At 36.2% G+C, this 23999-nt stretch overlaps 1 protein-coding gene and 1 pseudogene across 2 annotated transcripts in view; both read right to left on the bottom strand.

Annotated features, from left to right (window-relative positions):
• Window positions 1-16853, bottom strand: part of LOC127999018 (cotranscriptional regulator FAM172A homolog) — a 166777-nt gene extending 149924 nt beyond the window's left edge. Inside the window, exons 1-4 of one of the 2 annotated variants that reach the window (XM_052592155.1) lie at window positions 16734-16853; window positions 15459-15594; window positions 15226-15327; window positions 11274-11374 (exon numbers count right to left, since the gene is read on the bottom strand). In XM_052592155.1, the coding sequence (XP_052448115.1) occupies window positions 11274-11374; window positions 15226-15327; window positions 15459-15558 (303 nt within the window). In that variant the 5' untranslated portion in view covers window positions 15559-15594; window positions 16734-16853. The remainder of the gene's footprint in view (window positions 1-11273; window positions 11375-15225; window positions 15328-15458; window positions 15595-16733) is intronic. The other variant, XM_052592156.1, reaches the window with a different exon arrangement.
• Window positions 16854-17453: 600 nt separating this feature from the next.
• Window positions 17454-23999, bottom strand: part of LOC128014962 (uncharacterized protein KIAA0825-like) — a 107351-nt pseudogene continuing 100805 nt past the window's right edge.

Here is a 23999-nt window from a genome sequence, read left to right as displayed (position 1 = left end):
GTCAGTCAGTGTGATGGGCATGGTCGACTCTAGACCAACTGGTGGGTCAAGACCCAAAACTCGTTAACAGGTCTGTTCGGACAGAGTCGCAGGAAGAAAGGAAACAAATAATGGAAAATACAAATGATGATGTAACTAATATAATTGTAATTGTACACAATTAGCTAGGTAAATACACTAACAATTAACCTTTTACATCTTTTATTGCTGAAGTCAAAGTTTGAGCTTCTATCTGCAGAAAGTAACATGGCGCAGATGCCATAAACAAAACTTGGCAAGGAAATAGAAAATATGACTCAGAATAGATTGAATATGAGATCACTTATAATGATAGACTGATGGATAGTTTTGGTTAGGCTGTTTAACGGTGATTTTTGGCTAGTTTGAGATTAATACATCAGTTTCCTTGGCCAGCATAAGTGTTAACTCTCTTGTACGGCCTTTACAAAATATACTTACAAAACAAAACAAAAACTGTAAAGAGTATAAAATAAACGAATCAATTAATTAATTTTGTAAAAAGTGTATGCCAGTACAAATAAGAGGTTATTTCATTTCAGCATGTGTGTGTTATTTGTGTGTTATGTGTGTGTATATATATATATATATATATATATATATATATATATATATATATATATATATACACACACAATTTAAATGGTAACAAATTGGTAGCATGCTCTTTCGATGTATTGTGTTTTGTGCAGAATATGACTGTCTGAAGAAAAATGAAACATATAAGGACATTAAAAAAAGACTAACTATAAATTATAAATTATAAAGGCAAGCTTCTAAAAGCAACAACATCTGAACACCTCTCAACTAATAATTATCAAACATGAGTTAATACACTTCCGAGTTTAAAGTCTCTATTAATGCATTTTTACGCAATGAACAGTTCCAGTACTGTGTAGAGTCGACAAAAATGTTCAATGTACCATCTGAAGTCCTGAAGTAAACCATTTGAGAACTACTGGTTTAGACTAGTTCAAATATATTTTAATATAGTTTTAATATATTAATAGGATTAAAAAAATACTATGAAATTATGATCTGTGACTTCATATGCAGATAAGCAATACAACAAATGTGCATATGAATTCATACCCACAATCATGACTTCAGAGCAAAAAAAAATAAAACATCTTTAGATAGAGTAATAATGCACTCGCAATGGTTACATACTCATTTAAAGCCATAAGGCATAGCCTAAGCTATTGCTTATTTGATTACAAACACCAAAAGTACATTAGGCTCAAATGAGCTAATGCAAAGGGATATTAGCGCTCGTCAGCGGTCAGCGGGTCTAAATGAGATGACAGATCTCTCTACAGACCGTGGCGGAGGCGGCGACGCCGGTGACGGTAGGAAGACACAAGCAGCTCAACAGTACCTAATTCACTAAATGTCAAGCTCTCTGATGAAGACTAAAACGCTTCTGAAGTGCAATATGCTTGTGTTTAATGACATCAATAAGCCTTGCAGGAAATTTCATTTATACTACATTATTGCTTCAGTGCCTCAGGTGCTTCTCTTTTGATATATGAGAGAAGAGAATGAGGGGGTCTTGAAAGGGTGCGTGGGTTCTGTTCGAGACGGTCCGCAGCCGTTCACTCTCACAGATGATTGAGTACGTGTGTCCGACAAGATGGTGAGGGGTCTTGTAGATAAGAGGTGTGAATGGGTGCAACATGTTCCCTCATGATGTGCCAATGGAGAGTGGACTGTCCATGCTAGCATCACCGGCTGGAAAAACAATATCCCTGAATTATAGATCTTCCATATATACTGTAGGCAGCGGAAAGTATATTAAAAAATTATTTTACCACCATTGTATTAAGTTTCTCATTTAAACAACTGCATTGTGTTAAACTGACTTGACACAACTGCATTTTGGCTCATTTTGAATGAATATGTTTCAATTAAGTAGACCAAAAGTAAGATTTGATGCTTGTTCAATTTACTTAAGTTAATTAAGTTCCAACACAATTATTTTCAACCACTTTACTTAATTTATTTGAGTTGAAAGTGCATAAATGCTTTTAGTTGTGTAATTAGGAAGAGGATTTCCCCCTTCCCATCATGTTTTTAACAGGGCTGGATAGAGAGAGTAGATGTTGAAAAAAAAAATTCTTTAATGCATTTTTTATCCAGATGATGAAACTGGGCGATGTTGCATGTTTTTTAATGTTTGTATTTAAAAGAGTTTCTGGGGTTTACCATTGGGGTGAAGACTTGTTAGAGGACCTGCTAACAAGAATTAAAGTGGTTTATAATGATAATAAAACAATACATAAAAAATAATAATAATTTGGCCATGTCATGGATGTGACAAAACCATGTTATGACTAACAATCATGACTAACTTTCTTATGATCACAAGTGCAGATATGGATTTATTTTTACAAAAATGGTATCCTCTGCTCTCTGTTTATAAAAAAGAATGTGCTTTTTGAACATTAAAACATGCTAGCATATTCTATTACACCTAATACACAAAATAATGATCTATGAAATAAGCATCTCGTGATTATTTACAAATGCATCATATCTTATAAAAAGGAGACAAGGAAATATGACTTTTCTAGAACTCCTGCAGAGTTTGTACGCATCACTGAGAGCTTGAGAAATGCCCCAAAACAATCCCCGAGCAGCTCTGGGCTATTTTTCTCTCTTCACAAAACAACTTTGAATAGTTCATTCATTATTTGTGCAAGAATCAGACAAGATTATTTTCACAGGTTTAACTTTTTGCCCCGCAGACTCACAGAACACCCCATGAAGAGAATTCATACCAAACGTATGTTCAGTGGTGCGAACTTCGGGTTCATATAGTTCATTCCTTCATACATCCCTCACAGGTGATGCAATCAAAGTTTCTGAGACTCAACATTTCAAACTATCTTCATGTCACTAGCGGTCTCTGAGGGAGTTCCCTCAGGCCAACATACCGAGAAACAGGGAATCAATTCTCACAGTTAATATCCTAAATTAATCATATGGAATATTAGTGTTTGCCTTCGCTGCCCTCCTATAGACCAGTTGACATGGAGAGGAGAGCACAATCGCCTGTCATTGTAATTAGAGCACAGTTCTGTCGCATAATTAATATTGTCTTATTAGTCTGATAATGAAAGCCCTGCAGGTAAGAATGCTAAGTGCTCCTCGACTCCCCCTCTAAACGTGATGAGGGTGCTGATCACAGACCCGCTGGAGAGGAGTGCTGTCATGTAAAGCATGCAACAATTGAAGACTCAGAATGAGGGATTTTTATTTGAACTGGAATGAAATAAAACACACACACACACACATTTTGGAGGGACTAAGCTAACGGTAGATCAGAATCCATAACCAGAGAATTCCACAGGAGACACTTGTCATTCACTAAATTCTTGCCCCTTGGCTTTTCCTACAGTAGCGGAAACTGAAAAAGTTACCAACACAAGTTTTAAAACTTATGTTATTAGTATTATTATTTTTATCAAGTTTTTATTTTTAGGAATCCACTTATGTTTGATAGAAAGATACTTATCTTTCATTAAATGTTGAACCTTCACTTTTTTTTTTTTACCCCTTATAAAAATCAATTGTACATTAATCACTGATAAATACAGTGGACGTTTTTGTTTTCAGGATTCTTTGATGAGTAAAAAAATTCACACCCCTCTCAGGTCAGTAGGCCATCCTTACTGTAGAGTTTTACAGTATGATTTAATAGTACAGTGAAATCTGATTCGTTATAATATAATCCTTTTAAAACTATTGAAGAATGTAGAATTCCAAAGATCCGTGTATAGAATCAGTGGGAACGTAAGATTTGGGATTGGGTTTCTAAGAGGCCTATGACATTAAATGCCTAATTTCACCATTCTATCCCATCCAATCTTCTTTTAAGCTTTCAAAACACTAAACCACATGTCACACTGCTGGAGTCTCTCATATAAGATAAATAAATGAAGCCATGTCTCATCTGCCAATGATATGGGCCTCAGATAGCACAACGAGTGACCACACAGAGTCGGCTCCAGGCTCAGGCTCCAGGAGGGGGTCTGTTTATGGACTGCTGATGTGGCAGCCAGGATCTGGAGGATCAGAGAGGAAGGAAGAGCCTTAGCAGGGAGATCTGCAGGGGGGCGGCGAGGAGACGGCAGAGGGGTCACGCTAATCCCCCCACAGACACTGTCCTCTGTCAGCTCACGCACGACGCCACAGCTGAGAAAAGAGGGAGCGTGGGAGGAACAGGCAGAAAGAGACGAGAGTAAGCCAGAGACGCCACGGTGGCCTTGACCGAAGCATGTCGTCTGGGTGGGCAAGCGATAAGGTGGACACACACAGCTGAGGGTCTTAATGAAGTGCACTGTTGTCTAAGAAAGTTGATCTGTTTGTAAACTCCCATGCGGCAAGCATCCTCTTTAAACAAGGAGGAGGAGGTCTGCGGGCCTCTTGATAAACGGAGTAAGTCAGGGAAAGCGATAAAGCGAGAGAAAAAAAGAAAAAATATATACAGACCTCCCACAATGGCGGAATTACAGCTCAATCTCCCTCGTCCGGCTGACCTCAGCGCTTGGGTGATGAGACATTAGTGTTCCACGTGGAAATAAAGAGGAGCGTCATATGACCCTTTGACCTTTAGCATGATAGGAATCCCAGGAGGAATTGAAAAATGAGGACAGGTGCTTATCAGGTGGTCCCGCTCTGACCCCGAATAATGAGCCGACTGGACTCCAGACAATGAAGGGTAATCAATACTGAAAGGTGTGTTTGTCTTAGCCGCTCTATGCTGACTTCAGGTCAGTCAACCGACCAGGTTTTTTAGAGCTGCTCAGTCAGGACAGAATGAATGGCTGACTTCAACACTGTTTGGATAATGACAGCGACTGAGAGGACGGTACACTGATGGAGTGACAGCACAGGGAAGAGTGGGGGATTACCAACGGATTAAAAAGAAGAAACAAAATACTTGAAGAAAAGTCAAATTCCAAAAACAGAAACATGCAAAGACAAGGTTGAGAAAAGAGGGAGATGTGAATGCTGATTCAATAAAAGAGAGGGTTGAGAAACGAAACAGCTCGGTTGGACTCCCATTTTCTTGTTCCTATTTTTAATATTTAACTTTTTGCTATTTTCAGAGGAAGAAAACAGGCACCCTTCATGTGATAGTCCCATAAGGCTTCTGTGTGGTTCTTCTGTCTGTTGTGTCATTCAATCCATTAAAGACAACATTAAGCAACATTCACAAGCATTTAAAATCTGAAAAAAAAAAAAACACTCTATTTTTTCTTGCACATTCCTGATTTATTTTTCTTTTTTTTTTCTAAATAACTCAAGTGAATGATTGAAGCTGACTGTGTTTAATTTTTTAAATCAAGATGTCTTAAGATATTATTTCTCTGACAATGGAGGTTCCGCTCGTCCTGATTTGTAATGCCCATTTTTTTTTTTTAAACCATGTTATTTAAAATTGTGTCCCATCCCTACATTTTCCAGTTTCACTGAAAAAGTAAAAAAAAAAAAGTAAAAAAAAAAAAAAAAAAAAAAAAAGATTCATACTTGGTTTTAGCTGTGATTTTATTAGTTAATGATAATCGTATAATAACAAGTTAAGAAAAAAATGCTTGGTAACACTTTACAATAAGGTCCCATTTGTTAACATTAGTTAACTGACACAAACTAACAATGAATAATATAATTTTAAAGCATTTATTAATTGTTGTTAATGCGAGTTAATAAAAATATTCATTAGTTCACAGTACAATAATCTTAACAAATACAGTTTACATTTTATTAATGTAAGTTAATAAATTATGTAAGTTTTGAACTTAATATGAACTTATGAGATGAATAAATGCTGTATAAATATTGCTCATGTTCACTAATGCAGATGATATTAACAAATGAAACCTTATTGTAAAGTGTTACCAAATGCTTTACTTGAGAATAATAAGACCCATGACATATAATGTCTATAAAGTGCTTTTGGCATTTGTATTAGTTTGTAAAGGTTTTCTTAAAAAATTATATAGCTTGAATTCATTTTTATTTACGTTTAAGTCATTTTAGTACTTCAACGTTTACTTCAGTTAGCTCTCAAGGTCAACATTTCTAAGTTTTTCATCCAATATTGATATTTTATTTTATAGCCATTTTGCTTTACTTTTATAGGGGAGCTGTTCTTAACATAAAAACAAAACAAGCATGACTGGTGCTGTTGCATGGGCCTGCAGTCACTCTAAAGAAGCAATGGGCTTGTGCATTGTGTGTGTGTGTGTGTGTGTGTGTGTACAGGACATAGTGGGTATTTCCGTTGCCTCACATAATGAGGATTCACTAATTTTTAGATCAAATGTTGCAGTACAAGTTATGCACCAAAGTTCAGCCCTTCCCAATCCTTTTAAACTCATTGTACGTCACTGTCCTATATCCTTTCAATTCAATGTAAAAAATAAATAAATAAATAAATAAATAAAAATAACAGTAATAAAAAATAAATTAATTAAAAAAACTCCCTCTGGGTCAATGTTTCTCTCACACTCACACAGTATAAAGCCAAACAGTATAAAACAACATTTTCTATGAAATCAAGCCATCTGGGCAGCACTTCTTCATTAGAATACTGTGTGTCTGTCATTCCACAGATGCAGAGAAAGATCCTCATTTAATAACAGTTTAATGCTCTCCCATCTGGAGTCGAGCCCACACTGTGTCGCCTAGTGCTGAGAACAGTCACCTACTGTACAGCACTCCATACACATACACACACACACACACTCTCTCTCTCCGTGTGTGTGTGTGTGTGTAAGGTAAGGTTCATGACCCTCCGCCCACTGCGAACATACCAACATGGACCCACACAGTACCTGCCACCCACACACAAACTCACACGCCGTCAGACACAAAGTATGAATGCATAAACAGCGTTATACTGGCAGGGAGGTCAGCAAAATGGCCAGGTAAACACAAAAAACTAAACAAAACAATTGAATATATTGAGGGAGAGACACACTTTAAAAAAAAGGCAACAGACACCTGATGCTATGATAGGAAAGACACACATTAAGAAATGCTTCTATACAATAAAAAAAATAAAGTATAATAATTAGATGCACACAGAGCATCTGAAGCACCCCCATGTCATCCCCCTCCTCCCCAGAAAACATGTGCTGTGTCTGAAATGGCTCACTCATTCACTCAGTCACTAATCCCTATATAGTGTATGGCAATTGAGTTCACTATATCAGGAAGAAGTGTACAAATAAATAAGTGAACGGATTCGGACAGTGACGTAGCCTATACACTGCGCGTGAGACTTGGAGCTGTTGCAAAAACATTGCCATATGTAATTTTATATTACATGTACCTAATTTTAGAAAATAATACCAATGGCAATAATACTCAGAATTAATTTATATTGCAGTTATACATACATGCAGTTTCATCAATGGTATATAACTATTTTTTCTAATGCTTTTATTTTCATAATCATTAAATGCTATTAAAATACTGAGAACAAAAATAAACACACAGAAACACGTTCATAATCATGTATTTATTATTTTTAGTATCTTGACACTTGCTCAAGCAGCGTTTTGAGCTCAGATAAGAAGGTTGTAGAGTGTCCTCAGGCGACCGTTAATTTAATTTTACATCAGAATACACTACCTGTTATTAACGAAATCATTGAAATTATCCACCAAATTATCATCATTTTTGTAAGTTAACAACGATGCCACCTCAGTAAATTAGTCAAATATTAAAATGAGTTATTGCCTACATAACATATTTTAATATAATGTAGGAAAAACGTTAAAAAAGAAATAATAAAGATGTAAACGTCATCTCTCATTCAAACTCGCTCGCTTCCAGCTCGACGCTACTCCGCATTGGACTGTGGGAAATAGTGCTTCACCGAGTGTACATTGGTTGTACACTCGAAATCAGAATGAATTGTGGGTAAAAAGTAGTGCACAAATGTAGGGAATGAAGGAGTTCACTCAGAATTCGGACAGCACTACAAAATGGCTGACACCCCATATAGTGCACTATATAGTAGATAGGGAGCGGTTTCGGACATAGCAATGGTGATACAGACACACACCACTCTAAGGCAAACCCCTTGCCAGTGTTCAGTGATGCAAACCAGCCAATGATCTCCCACTTCTGCATGCGTGTGTGTCTACACACCTCCTAATGATGATCCCACCGTGATGTGAAGAGAGATGAGGAGAACAGCAGAGACGTTATGCAAATAGATGATGAAGTGAAAGTTCATTTCTACACCTAATTAGATGATGGACCAATGAACGAATGAATCCAAGATGCATAATAAACAATATGAATTTTAAGGATTATACATTACTACTAACATATTTCATTCAAAGGGGAATGAGGTCCAATGCTGTTTGGACTGCAAGTTCCCAAAATATCTTCTTTTTGTGCTCCACAGAAGAAACAAATAACAACACGAGGGTGAGAATGGTGACTGAATTTTCATTTTTGGATGAACTATCCCTTGCATTATCCCCTGCCTATATAATTTATGCTATGCCTAATGTCTCCTATGAACTGAAAATTCTTGATAGGAAAAAAAAAATTCTATTGGACTGAATAAACTAAGACATTATTACGCCACACTTCAACCATCAAGGTTGCAGGAAAATATGAAATGCTACTACTTGTATTTCACCAACTTTTTTGAGAGGCAACTTCTTCAATGCATTACTTTGTGGGGAAGCTCCTTGATCGTTTTCTTTGAAAGCCAGGGTTCTCTTTGCCAGAGATTCCTTGCATTGTTTTGAAGATATCTGGCCTTCGTTTCATATTTTTCAACAAGACCAATGTAATATTACTTTCTGGATTTGTATGTAAAACTCACTAAAGCTCACTAAGGCAAGTCACTGACACAGTCCTCCCTTATACATTTGCTACACTTTACCATATATATTTACAGAATATATACATTTTAAATGGATATAAATTTGTCAATGTAATTTAATTTATCATTAAATTTTTTGCTAAACATATTTTCCTTATTTTGTGCTTCTTTGGCAATAAACGTCATGTCAATAAAAATCATCAAACCTTATGGGTCAAGATGCTTTCTCTTTCCCTGTGAACCTGTCAGAGAAACCTGTGGTCCAGCAGCTCATTCAAGCCTGGCCTAAGTGCAAATTGGACATCTGTGCTGCCTCCAGTCTCACAAAGACTCTCGCCCACTTCTGTAGCCCACAATCACACTCTCAAATCTGAGAACGCTGGAACACAGGGACACACACCACCAATAGCAGCATTCACAGACACGAGACGGAGACAGTTTTCAGCTGAATCTGGCCTCTGCATGCATTTTGGTTAGAACCCCACTGAATTCACACACTTTTGTCACATTCTGTGCTGACTGCAGAAGAAAAAAAAGAAACTCTTTTGGATAGATTCAGATATGGTGATGTATGTTTAACAGAGCTGAGAGTGCTACATTCTCACTGGTAGCTGAAAGCATCCTCAAAATAATCAATCATTGCATATATTCAGCAACCGAAATTATTTGGCCAAATATTGAAAAAAATATGTATTTCGGCAGAAAAGACGAATAATGTGTACTGAACAATGCCTAACGTTATCAAATAGAGGCACACACTAATGAAAAAAACATGTTGTCAATTTGAATGTATTTAAAACTATCAGAGAAAGATGCAGAAATCATTACAAGCACGAAGCACTGACAACCACGGACTTTTTAATGCTGCATCACATGTCTCCAATGAAAAGAAGAGGTGGCTGATGCTGGTGGTTAGGTTACTGTATCATGATTGAAATCGTGAAATTACCTCAGTCGATTAGTAAATAAACTGCAGAATGTTATATTTTCTAATGCACGCACAAATTGCATGTATTCTGACAGCACTCCACAAGCTTGCGGTGCCAGGGTTCGAAATCCAAAGCGAATAACAATAAACATCACTGGCATAGTTTTGTACCTCAGATCTATTTTTGCAGGCTACCTATAGACATGAAGTAAGCGATAAGGTATTACTATTTTTCTTTCTAGCCTGTTTAATGAATGCAGGCTACCATAAACCATACTTTAATATCATGTGCCACACCTGTGATTTGATCTCACATGCATCTACTGTATATTGCATACATCCCAAAAACATCTAAAACTGCTCATCTGAATCCTTTAATATTCAAAACAATATCACAATATCCAACCTGTTTTCACTTATACTCTATTATGAATTCACTCAAGAGAAGTTCATGAAATCTGGTCGCCCACTGTTCTGCTTCCGAAACTTTTGCTTTATGTTTTAGCCACATAAACAGATATGCAATGATATTAGGGAATAGGGGAGAAGTGTTTTTTGTTCTTAAAGGGCCATTTCTCATAGGATCATACCTGGAGCAGAATTAAAATGCTCAGATAATCCTTAAAAGAGTCAATCTCTTTCCTTTGAACATCAAACGAATATGCACTACAAATAAAGCCAAAGAATACAGATGTAAATGAACGAAGATAATTAAGTGCATGCGTAAACAAATCAACTTAAGACTCAGTGAACTGCATTTGAACTTTCAAAGCCACATGCAGGTTACAGCAGAAATAGAAACTTTTCTTAAGGCACACAAAAGTACAGACACAGTCTAATAAGCCAACATGTGATACTCATATGAACAATCAACACTCTTAAACCTTATAACATGCACACAGCCCCGGAGCGCGACAGTGGAAGTGCTTTGGAAGGAGTAGCGCTTGGTAAACGTGAATGTGTGAACAGTGAGAGTAATGTAAATCAGAGCACAGAGCTCAAGCAAACGAAACACCACAACCAAAAAAAGATAAAAGAAGGGGTCTATAATGTATCAGAAAGACCACGTTCACACCTAAAAAATTTAGAAAATTAATGTGACTCAAAACACACAAACAACAGCCTACTCAAATATCAACACACCACTGAGATTAAACTAATATATACTATATATACTGTATATATGTGTGCGAGCATGTGTATAATAATGCAAAATATTATTCTAACTTAAAATAAATGTTAAATGTTTCCAATGGAAAAAGTTTTTTATATATATATATATATATATATATATATATATATATTTTTTTTTTTTATATATTATTTTTATATATATATATATATATATATATATATATATATATTTTGTAACATTATAAATATATTATATATGTGTGTGTGTGTGTGTGTGTGTGATATATAATATAATTTCACAAACTGATCTAAATGTTTTTAAATGATCAACATTACCTCTCCCAATGCTTCATATCTTTTCTGGTTCCATCTATGCAGGTCCTCTTTATAGTTGAAGACAAACGGCTCTCCTGTGTGTTTGTGTCTCAACTGACCATCTACAGAAAAGAAAAAAAAAATCATACACAACTATACAATTTTGTAATCAAATCATAAAAAGTGTGTCTTTAAAAGCTTAAGAATGGCTACATTTGGTTTGTGTAGGAGGTCTTCCATAAACAAAGTTTTAACTCATTAAAAAAGACAGCCCACATTTATTCTGCTATTGGCATCTCCTGCCTGGGTCTGAGACTATACTCTATTGTATGATCTATAACCTCCCTATAACATTTTTCCCTCAGTTCTACTTCAATTTCAGATGAAGGGAATATTAAGGACAATATTAGTGCAGAGTATCTTGAAGTGGAGTGTGAGGGATGGCATGAAGCCAAAGCCTTTGTGAGCCGACAAGAAAAGAATGTTTTACAACATAGAAGTAAGATGTCTTTCATTGGCCATCACACACACGAAAGCCATGTTGTTTTCACAGCAAGGACACAACATTGGCAGGCTTGAACTCAAGTGAATCACTCTTTACCTTCACATTCATCAACCACTTCACACCTGCAGTTTGAGAAGCTCAGCCAATCCTATTCTCAATGGTAGTTGGGATCCAATGAAACACTTCTGCATTGACTGAAAGCCTTAGTATTTGAGGCCTTGAGGGCAGTCCAAAAGTCATTCTATGTGTCACGCTGCGACCTTCAGTCCAGAACCTCAGGCCTGCTTGATGTCCATCTTTTCCCTTCATGCAAATAAATACGTTTGGCTGGCTTCCCCCCATCTGGCAGGTACAAGCCCTGCGAACGGCTAATGCTTCTCCTGTCCCCCTTACTTTGGCCTTCTGGGACAACTGGCAGGCGTTCCTCAGACAGCTGGTGCTGCAATAGCGGTCTCTCCGCCACTGTACCTCAAGCCACCAGAGATCTGAGAGCGTCCGTGTGGGTGAGTGTGGCTGGAACACTGCAACTGTTCCCTCCTATGAGCATCCTTTTGAATACGGGCCAGCCGACTTCATTCAAAGTGACCCACTTGAATACTACTGTTCTGCCAAGACTGGACAATGAGACCTGGCTTTTGCCAAGTACTGATACTGCTAAAAAGCTGCTGAGGTGGACGAGGTAAACAACAACCCCATGCTTAGTTAGGACTAATGGTGTTTCAGGGGAAAGGCTGAATGACTGGCATGTATGCCGTGAATGACAGGGCTCCAAACTGCGACCAAATGGTTGCATTTTGCGAGCATTTTTATTGCCAGTGCGACTAATTTTTGTGAGTGGTCGCACTGGCACGACCAGCACGGTGCCAAACCCATAAGTTCTGCCATTTCGGTTATATTTCAGAAACATCAAACAACAAATTAAATGAAAGCAAAACTAAGCTGTTTTTACCAAGGCTGCATGTATGTATGTACCGTACGTACTTACCTATCTATCCATCCATCCATCTACCTTCCTACCTATCCATCCATCCATCAAAGAAATACAGTAAAACAGTATTATTGTAAAATATTCTAACATTTTAAAAGGATGTTGTCACTTTTTTCATTTCTTTTAAAACATAATTTATTCCAGTAATGAATTTTCAGCATCTCCACGGTCACATTATTCTTCAAAGGTCATTCTAATAAACCAATTGAAAATAATTGGAATTAGTTTTTTTTTTTTTTTTTTAGTTTTTTTAAGGAATTAGAGGGCACCAAACATTCCTAGTAATACAATTCTATTCCACCAAACAATACAACACTGAATAACATACTAAATATAGAGAGTGGTTGCTAACATTTCTGAAAGGTTTATTAAGAAAGATAGGCCCATCTATTTTTACTGTTGTTTTAGTGTTAAATCTAATATTGACCTCTCTGATTGCCAATGTGTTTAGTTAAAATACTTCAAGCATACAGTCTTAACCCAAAATACCTTCATACTTTTGCAATCACTGTAGTGCAAGGCTCCATAAAAAGAAAAACAGCTTTGATGATAAAAGATTGCATAAGCACTTTCATTCCCCGCATCTCAAAGCTCTGGCACTTTTTGCACAGTTAGCAGGTGATAAATCCAACATGGCTAACTCGGAGAGTATTACACTGTACGCTTTCATCGTTAGCTGTTCAACAACATGTAACGCTAAAAGGCTGTATATCAACAATGAACTCTGAAAGCATGGCCGCTCCTTTGAGAAAGGATGGGAAAGAGAGAGTATCAAGAGAAAGTGAGTCAGTGGAAGGAAAGAGAGCGAGAGAGAGGGAGACGTAGCATTCGCTAGTACCTTTAAAAATCAATTATGCATTCACAAAGGGGTGAAGAGAAACACTACAACCAGAAGTGCCCAACAGAAGGAAGAGGGGATGTAATGAAACCAACATGCAGTGGAAGAACAGCTCCGTCATCTTCATAACACAGGCTCTCTGAGGAATACCCCCCTTCAACTTGTTCTCCCTGCTTTAACCTGGCATAATTAGCATGCTTTCTCAATTTTTAGCTTAATGAGGTATACATAACCTTGGATTTCCAGTAATGAATGAGCTGAAGGCAGACTGGGATGAAGTCATCACGCCACATGATTTGTAAAAAATATATATATTTCAAATGCATACATATTTCTTGTGGGGTTATCTCATTAGATCTCCCAGAAACCACAAAAGACCCACAAAAAATAAAAAGCATTTTCAACAAATGGGGTACACTGTGTTTTTTACATAGCAAATGACATATCAGCACCTTAAAATTATTCTTTTCTGGTCTTGACCTTCTCAACTGTTTTCAACAATTCAAATCATAATGTCATAATGTAAATTATATAATTATATAATCATAATATTTGTTAAGCTTTTCTTTTAAACCGTGTTACCAAAGTTATTAAAATTTAATTATTCAAATTAAACTAATATTTTACTTTAAGTTATGGTAAATGTTTATCAATAACCACAAAACTATCGCTAGTGAATGAAAACATAAGTAGAAGTAATCTTATTTAAATTTACTCATGAATCTAATATACAATAATTATCAAAAATAATATTATCAAAATAAAATTATTTAAAAAATCAATTTTGGAAGTTTGTTTAATAATTATTACATCACTCAAATCAAAGGTTTTAAACTATATTTACATGCCCAATTGCTATTTCTCTTGTATGATATTCACTTTGACCAATGAAGTTTATGCACCCATTAGTTGACTTCTGTATCCAATTTAAATGATTATTGCTAGAAAATAACATAAATCAAGGACTATACTATACAACTATATTTACGCATTGACACAAATCTGCATTTGACTAATATAATGTTTAGTTTAACAGTAAACATTTTTTAAATGTGCAGCACCCCACTGGATGACTTTAGACCCTATTCTGTATTCTATTTGAGCAAATCGACATAAACCCTACATTAAATTAAATGTTAATGTTCAGAACTATACTTGGGCTCAATAGCAATTTTACATTCATCTCAGAGAGTGAGAAAAGAAGTTGCAAAGTAAAACTTTCTTATAAAATCGAATAAAAGTGATACTCTTTGGGAGACTGATATAAGATATTGCAGATGCTAACAGGAGGTGTTTTAGAGAGAGGAGCAAGGTTATGCAAATCTAGCCGTCAAACAGAGCACAAGGCTGAGTAAGCCACTGACAGCCCATAGCATGCACAACTTGTCCATTCAGCTGCCACAGACTCCAGAGACTCTGAAACAGACAGCGCTATCACAGCCTGCTGCCAATAACCAATGAAACCTTTAATGCACATTCTAATGCATTCAAACCTTCATAAACACAGACAAGGTGCGAGATCATGCTATTAAAGTACAAGGCCAAACGCTATTTGATGGTGTAGCTGGCATGTATGTCATAGAATGAAATTGTTTACTGTGTTTAAAAATGTTTAGAGTAAAGACAAGCAAAAGGGTCTTACGTTCGTTGAAGGCGTATTCAAACCCATCCAGAGTTTCAGGAAAGTTCAGCGGAGGCTCGTCTTTTTTCATCAGCTCGTCTAAATCGATCCTGGACAATAAATCTAGAAAACAAATTAATATACAAACAATTAAATAAATAAATAAATAAATACGCAATAAGCACACAAACCCATCCACAATTGAATTTGCATTTTTATACATATGCATGTATTCACACACAATCTGGGTTTACCTTTTAGTGCAGTAGTTTTTTCTTTTTCTTCTTGTGCCAAGAGCTGGGCCATAGTTATCCGAACTAAACAGAAGAGGAAGATGCTGGCTCTGACAGGCATGGACACACCACTACACAAATATTACTGCACGTCGCCCTGATCAAGAATAAATAAATAACAAATGACTAAACGACAAGCCTTCTAATGCTACGACTTTTATTGCCACAACACCATCAATAAACACGTGCGTTGCCTGTAAATTCATTATTATGAATGCATAGCATGCATTATAGAAATTACGTAGTAACTATAAAATGCATTATAGAAATTATGTAGTAACTATAAAACAGTCAAATTATAAAGCAGTAATATTCAAATATTTCCAACATTAGACTGATTGTCAAACTGCTTACAAATCAAAACAAAAAAGAGGTGTTACAAATCATTAAAATAGCATAATAATAATAATAAATATAGTTTTTAAACAACTTTTGTAATGAAATCACAAAGCATTAAAACATGATTATGACATATTATAAAACATAGTATGCTTGAATGTATCAGTTAAATTATGTGTCAATAATATTGATAGTGTCAATAATAACGTATGGGAATTGTACACTTGTTCTGTGACAGACAACTGATCAAAAATATAATAATGCATTAACTACATTATTTAATTAGCATGTACTTTTGAGTAGTGCAAATAATCAATAATGATAATAATTTGATTATTTACTGCCTTTTAAAATTACATAAATATTGACAGTGAATTTGTTGACTTGGGCAACATCGCTTCTAACGTAATGTTAAACTTTCTAGCTTCTAATGCTGCTGCTCTGCCTTTAAAGAAGAGTTCTGTTCATGTGTAAGCAGTCAAACAGCAGTAAAAGTCGTCGTGTTGAATCTAATCGTAGTTTACTTGCAGTGCACTTTGATCTGACAGGTCAGACTATCTTTATGGTGGTAACTAGCATCAAGCTAACAGCTTGGTGCAGCTCTAAAACCAAGCGTGCTGATTCGAGAGACTCACATGCACCTGAATCACAGTGTCAGCGTTTAGAGAAACACAGTGAAAGCAGCGGTCTGCTGTTTCCGACATGATCGGAGCATGTAAACAGAGTCAAAGATTCCCTGCATGGACCACAGCCAATGTTTTGAAAGCACTACTCATCAGACAGATGGGATAAGAACTTCACAAAGCACAGCGACACTGATCACCCCGCTGAAGAGCTAGATGAAGACAGTGGGAGAGGTAAATGTGGATTTGCATGCATGTCGCTCCGCTCACGTACCATAACAACAAGCACAATGTGAGATTTCACACATTCTGCTTCCTCCTTCTGCCAAACAGGAAGACACACTTCCGTCTCGTCGGAAACGGAAGCGGTTTACACACGTTCCAGCTGATTGGCGGGATTTAAACAGACAGCGCCGCTTTTCACTCAGACACTTACAGATGCATTACATACTAACGCTTTCATTACAGTTATACTTCATAAACTGCAGCTATCGTTTTTTTTTTTGTTGTTTGTTTGTTTGTTTGTTTGCTTGTTTTTTACAATACGTTAAAATAAAGTTTAAAATATTCTTAAAGAAAATATCACGCCTTCGTGAATGAATGAATCAATGAATAATCACACGCGATAAATAAATAACACATAAACTTCTTTTTTATATATATACTGTTGTATATATATATATGTTGTATATATATATATATATTTTGCGGCAACATTCAATTTATCTTAACGCTACTAAAATAACTACAACTGAAGATGAATATAAACTATATAACAGTTAAAAAAAAATTGAAAATGGTCAGAAACACAACATTACTGAAGCAACTAAACTACAAAAAAAAAAAGATAAAAGGCCCATTCAAAATATGAACAACAACCATAATATTATCTCAATAACAGTAAAATAGCAAAGGTTGAAACAAATTAACATTTATGAAATTGTTTATTTATTCTATGTAAGTATTTTTTTTAGTTTTGGACCTGTGACAGAACAATCTTTATGCATCAGCAAACCTTTCTGCATGAAAAATCACCTCTGCTGGACTTTTCATTTAACCGTCCACAGGGTTTACAGGATTAATCAAGAGCTGTTAAGAATCTCTTTCCAATAATCATATTTTATGCATGCATTGTTTTTTATAATTATTCTACACTCACTGACTGTCTGAAACCAAAGAGTACCTTCTGTATTTACTGTTTTCCCCTTCTAGCAAGAAACTCTCCAAAATCTATTTCCTCATGTTATATTATAATTTGTTCAACAGATCAGTGGAGTACAGTTTTCAGTTTAGTTTCCATCCAATACCGAGTGGAGTCATATTTCATCAAAACCTCGTGATTTTATTAGAGTTTAAAATATGTTTATTTATTTATTACTCATCTGCAACTGTAATTTCACATCCACAGCACATCAGTGTTAACAATCTTCTTAGCAGCCACACACATTTTTTACATTTGTTTTTCCTGTTAAATAGTAACTGGGACTTTGCTAAGTTTCTTGATTTTTGTCGAAGTATGTCTTCTGTAACTGATCCACTAAAATCTTCTCTTCGTCCTCTAGTGCTGCATCATCCTGCATCTGCCACCTGCATTTCACAAACACAGAAACCAGAAATGTGTGTTAGGCCAGCTCTCAAAAACAGGTAAAACACAGATCTTCCTTGCGCATAAAACTTCTTTACAATTTCACAATAAATCTGTTGTGGGCGATAGAGAGTATACACACATGTAAAAAATCAAGATTACATTAGCACTGTTTAAGCCTCAAGCAGCACAGTCATATCTGATGAATATTTCACACAAAAATGCAAGAATTGACCAATTTCCATCTGTTTGGCTGGTATTAAGCAACTTGCAGGAATTAAGGTATACTGGCTTCTTTATTAGTCTTCCTGAAATTGAAAAGCTGGAATACACTACACAACTTATGCCTGGAGTTTGCCCTGATTCGCAGTCTGGATTAGAAAAAGACGCGTTTGAGAGAGGCAGGGCATAGAGGACCTACAATAATGTACAGTATTTGAAAAATAATGTGTTTTTTTTTTTTACATTAAAGTATATCAACATATAAATAATGAACTTTTAAAAAGCATCATGTGACCCCTTTAAGACTGTGATTCCATCTAGTCTATGGATAAGCCACATTTGATCTTTTGAGCTAATTTTTTTTATTATTATTATTTTAGAACATTTCATTTTTCACATGTCTCTTTAGTGACACTGATGACTGAAGTGTTGGCTGCTGAAAATTCAGCTTCCACCAGGAATAAATGTAATTTTAAAATATTAAAATAGATAATTCTTTTCATTTGTAATAACATTTTACAATACTACTGTTTTACCGTATATTTGTTTGAATAAATGCAGCCTTGTTGAGCATAAAAAAAAATCAAAATAATATAAAAAAAAATAATTATTCCAGTAACATTTCGGTAGTGTATGTCAATTAAATACTCAGTACTTATTATTTTTGGACAGCCCAAAATTCTGATCACAATATCTACATACAGAGCAACAAAAGGTGTAATATCTGGTATTACCCCCCCTCCCCCAGCCCATAAAGGACTAGAATTTTTGTGATAAAACGTAATGAATATATATATACTACTCTCTCAGAACTGAAATTATTATTTAAGGTTTACAAAAAAATTTTAACATGCTGCTTAGTGGGGAAAAAAATGTAAAAAGAGAAGAAAAGAAAAGATAATCTATAGTAACAGATCACAGGCTTCATCTGCACGCCGATGCATATTTCCTCACCTCAAAGAGCATCTTTCAATATTACACAACTGTGTTTGCTACAAAGTGTGTGAATTCCTCCTTTTATCTTTTTCTGTTCAAGGGTACAGCACCTTTACAGATGATAATGTATGTAGTCTGTATATTCAATAGTGTAACAAAAGCCTATCAAAGGACTTGGTCTGTGCTGCATTGATTGAGCTTCCACCTCAGTCATTGTGAATGTGTCCCTATCAGACAAGCTCTTTTCTCCTCTATGGATGGCTGTGTCACTGTGGTAATTACAGGCTACAGTATATAGGGAGGATTTGTTTATGTAAATATGTGTGTTTGATGCATGGGGCCCTCTCGGGCATGTCTCCTATCAGAGCGGCGTCTCTTTCCTCCTGTCAGAGTCACCTTAACCGAACCACTGGACCTGAACCTGACAGCAACAGCTCGACAGATGAGTGTGTGTGGGTTTTGTGCATTTATTTTCTGTCATCTCTCACTTTCTTTTTCTCCTGCACTGGTGGCATAGAAGGATTGTTGTCCTCAGGAAAGGCCCCCGGGCACTAGTGTCTTCAGAGACACGACAATAAAAAAAAAAAAAAAAAAAAAGTAACAAATAACAATAAATTACACCGCAATGTATTATAACTGTAGTATGTAACATAAAATCCTCAATAATAAGCTTAGAAGGAAATACTATGTGCCATTTTTTTGAGTAAAAGTGTATGTGTCTATCTATATCAGCTATCCAACATCTGCAGCAAGATGTTTTCAGGTGTCTTAGCTGGCCCTTGGCCACAAGAAGCCTGCGATACCCGCTCAATTAGCCCTGTTTAATAAGGCATCTTAGCATTACAGCTGTAGCAATACAAAAGTGTCATTATTCAGTTCCAGTCAGTTCACTGTTGATTTAATTCTGTTCAATAACTGTGTAAAATCCATTCCTTACGAAACAAGTTCAATTCAGCGATAAGCAATTCTACTAAAGACAGCAATGTCTTTATTCAACTGCAGTCAGTTCAGTCTTCATTCATTTGCAGTGTCATTGTTGCAAAGTTCATGAATTATGAACGTATTTGATTAAACAAAAAAGCAGCTCTACAGAAGACAATGTTGTCATTATTTAGCACAGTTCAGTTAAAATGTTGTTCTCATCTGAGTGTCTGTGCCGACAGTTCGATATTGCTGAATATTTATTGTCTTTTATACCACAACTATGCAAGCCAAAGGCAATGGTGGCAAGGAACCCAAACTCCATGAACTGACAGAAAAGAACTTTTTTAAATGACTTCTGTGTGAGATGCGCTTCATACACTGTTACCATATTGACAGTAGTCAATGGACCTTTTCTGCCCGTGAAATTTCACCAAAGTTTCACTAATGCGACTGCCCAGTAAGACTGAACAGAAAATATGTGCACTCTCTGAAGCGCCAGAAGGAAACAACCCAGGAAAATGTCAAACGGCCTCAGTCTCTCATCTCTGGTCACTCATTACTTCGGCGCTACAAACAAATAACAAATAATGGAGAACACATGGACAACACAATATTTACAAATGTCAGGGACGTGCTGAAATGAACGAGAGAGAGGGAAGGCGAGGGTCGGGGAGGAAGAAGTGAAGACACTAAAGGTTTTTTCAATGTTTAATTTTCAAATAGGATTAAGCAGAATGACATTTAGCTGAAGGTTACTCTCCCGGTGCTTGTCGTCGTTGTCTTAGCTGATATTGATATTCAGGCGGTGGTCTGCAGCTTGTCAGTGGAACAAACACGCTTGATGAATGAGAACGCGAGCCACAGAGAAGTGTTAAGTGCAAATTTGAAACTGGGTCGTTTTTTTTTTTTTTTTTTTGGAGCAAATGCGTAGATACATGGTAAAATTACCTAGTAAACATCTCAATAACTTCGGTTTGTGTCCACCTATGATATTAAGAGCATATATTTTAAGTACCTCCGTTTATCAATGTCAGCATACAATCTCTAACTTTTGGGCGTACAGTCTGGATGCACACCTGCAGAGAACAGTAGAAAATCAAAATGTGTCAATAAAGTGAAATTTCTCATTCAGGTCATCAATCACAAAGTACAGGTGTAATACCGTCGAGCCTCGTCTCGGCTTTTCACTATGTGACAAGACGTGGTAGTAATAAGTCAAACCTGAGCCTCTTTTTCATAGTTGTGAATATTTAATGTGTCCTCACTGAGTTTCCAGTCTTTTAATGTTTCCTGACAAATACTAAGTGTCAGGCAGGTAATTCAGCGGGCTTCTCTATCTTAATAAGCCCGGTGTGATGTGGTCTTTCAGTCTTATTGCACGGCTCATTTTTCATGCATTAATACCACTCTTGCTGACTTGGCTCTTCCTCTGCATAAAGAGCAGTCTGCATGCATATATTTACAGATTCCATATAGTCCAGTGAAAATCAGCTTGCTGACACCCTCCAGCCATGTTTCCCTGCTTGTTTACTAATATCTGTATGTATTCTGTGCATAAAGTTACAATTCACAGACCTCAACTAGACACCCAGTATGCTGAGGATGCTTTTCACCAGTGAAGTATATATTTTAGTATTAATTATTTTTTATTTATTTATTTTTTTAAAGAAGATAGATTGCAAGTACATCTAAGCATTAATATCTAGCTAAATTCATTACCTTCATACATAACAAAACTGCAGCTTGCGCATTCCTCACTGTTTCTGTTAACTTTTTTGACCCTTCGTCTTGTGCAAAGGGTTTTGGGTAATATGAGCCTAAAAGTATATCCACACTTCATAAATCTACAGGAAATAGTAAGCCAACAGGGCACACAAACATAGATTATGGGCATGTCTGAACAAGTCTGGATTGTAGTGGTGAGCCACTGATAACCTCACAGGCTGGATTCGAAACGTTGTATGGGTTTACATATATTTTTATCTACAGTGTGGATTCCCTCAAACAAATGAATGTGGTTCTTATTCCCAAAACCTTGCGATGTATACATTGCCACAGCCGCGGGCCAGTTTTAACATTCAGACAGTGCCCATGAAAGTCATTTAATGTTGAAGCTATCTATCTTCACAGTAGGATCTGCATCAGTGGTTCCCCACAGGTCAAGCCTGAAGAACAAGCCGAGTAACAGTCTTCCTTACACTGTTCCTATCATATTAAAGTCTGGTCCACTGGGCTATCTTAACACTGTGCCATGTACTGCAATAGCAGCCCCATTTAGGAGAAGAGAGAAAGAGAAAGAACAGAAGAGGCTATTAGACTAACTGTCAGCTAGTGGAGGGGTTTTCATCTCCTCTACATGTTTTCGGGCGAGCAGATTACCAGCACAGTTACCGACAGGTACCCGTGTTTATTTAAATGTGCGTCTATCAAACACTGAGCAATGTGATGCCCAATAAGGGCGAAGAAATGGTGAGCTGACAAGGTACGCTAATCAGAGGCTTTGCACATGCTTAGCACTTCAAGGATCCATCGTAGCCCAAACCTAAATATTTAAAGTGCTCAACTTTCTGAAAAGGTCAGGGCTTTCCATGCATGCCACAGAGGAGAGATATTCTGAGGGGAGAGAGCACTCAGAACAGGGACCGGCCGTTCTGGCCTTGCCTTCGGATGTGAGGAATCCAGTTCATTTCATGCTTATGGCTTTGCCCTTTGGAAACCACAGAGGTGCTCTGCAGAGAAAAGGTTGTTCAAATACCTACAGATCTGAAAAGTACTGTTGAATACAGAAAAATGCTTGAGTCAGATAAGTGTGACTGCAATAATCCTGCTCTATCAAAACCTTTTTTGTGGATTTCAGTCCATGTCTGTTAGCTCTGATGTTGTTTGTATGCGAGTGCACTCTTAATTTGACAAAACAAATATTTTTGCACATTGTTTCTTGTCTGGCTTAACTTTCAGACACATATTTTACTTTGTAAATCAAGTGGAGAAAAAAGAAAAGGGAAAAAAAAAGAAATTACTTTTAACACTTTACAATAACATTTAATTTGTTGACATTAGTTAGCATTAGGTATCTTGAACTATCAATGAACACCTTATTTAATCTTTGTTAATGTTGATTTATAAATTATAAGTTAATTTACTAGTTTATTCAGCTAAAATATCAGTATATTAGAAATGGATCATAGATTAATAAATACTGTAAATGTATTGCACATTATCTATTTTTAGCTATTGCATTAACTAATGTTAATGAATAAATCCTTCTTGTAAAATTTTATTTACATTTTTTATATACACAATTTTTTTATTTACATAGTTTAATTCTGTTCATGATTTTTCAAGGATGAGGGAATTTCACACAACCTGCACACATTGGCATCAGTCTAATTTAAAGTGATACTCCACCCCAAAATGAACATTTTGTCATTAATCAATTACCCCCATGTGTTCCAAACACATAAAAGCTTCATTCATCTTCAGAACACAATTTAAGATTTTTGGGTGAAAATTGGGAAGCTTGTGATTGCCCCGTAGACTGCCAAGTAAATCGCACTGTCAAGGTCCAGAAAAGTATGAATGACATGATCAGAATAGTCTTAATACTTTTTTGTATATGAAAAACAACAAAAATAACGACTTTATTCAACAATTTGTCTCCTCTGTGTCTCTCCACATCATCGTAGCACCATTTTGGAGAATATGAGCTGAATGCAAACAGCTTACGCTCTTCTGTCTCAGCCACGACGCAAGGATACATTTTCTAAATGTATTTATGCTCTGATTTGAACAAAAACAGTGCATCCTTGCTGTGAGGCTGACACAGAAGAGTGTAAGCGGCTTGCGTTCAGCGAATAATCTCCAAAATGCCAC

This window comes from Carassius gibelio, chromosome A5, assembly GCF_023724105.1.
Source record: "Carassius gibelio isolate Cgi1373 ecotype wild population from Czech Republic chromosome A5, carGib1.2-hapl.c, whole genome shotgun sequence".
In the NCBI taxonomy this organism is placed as follows: domain Eukaryota; kingdom Metazoa; phylum Chordata; class Actinopteri; order Cypriniformes; family Cyprinidae; genus Carassius; species Carassius gibelio.
Note: the sequence above shows the minus strand (reverse complement) of the source record. Positions and strands in the feature narration are given on the sequence as shown.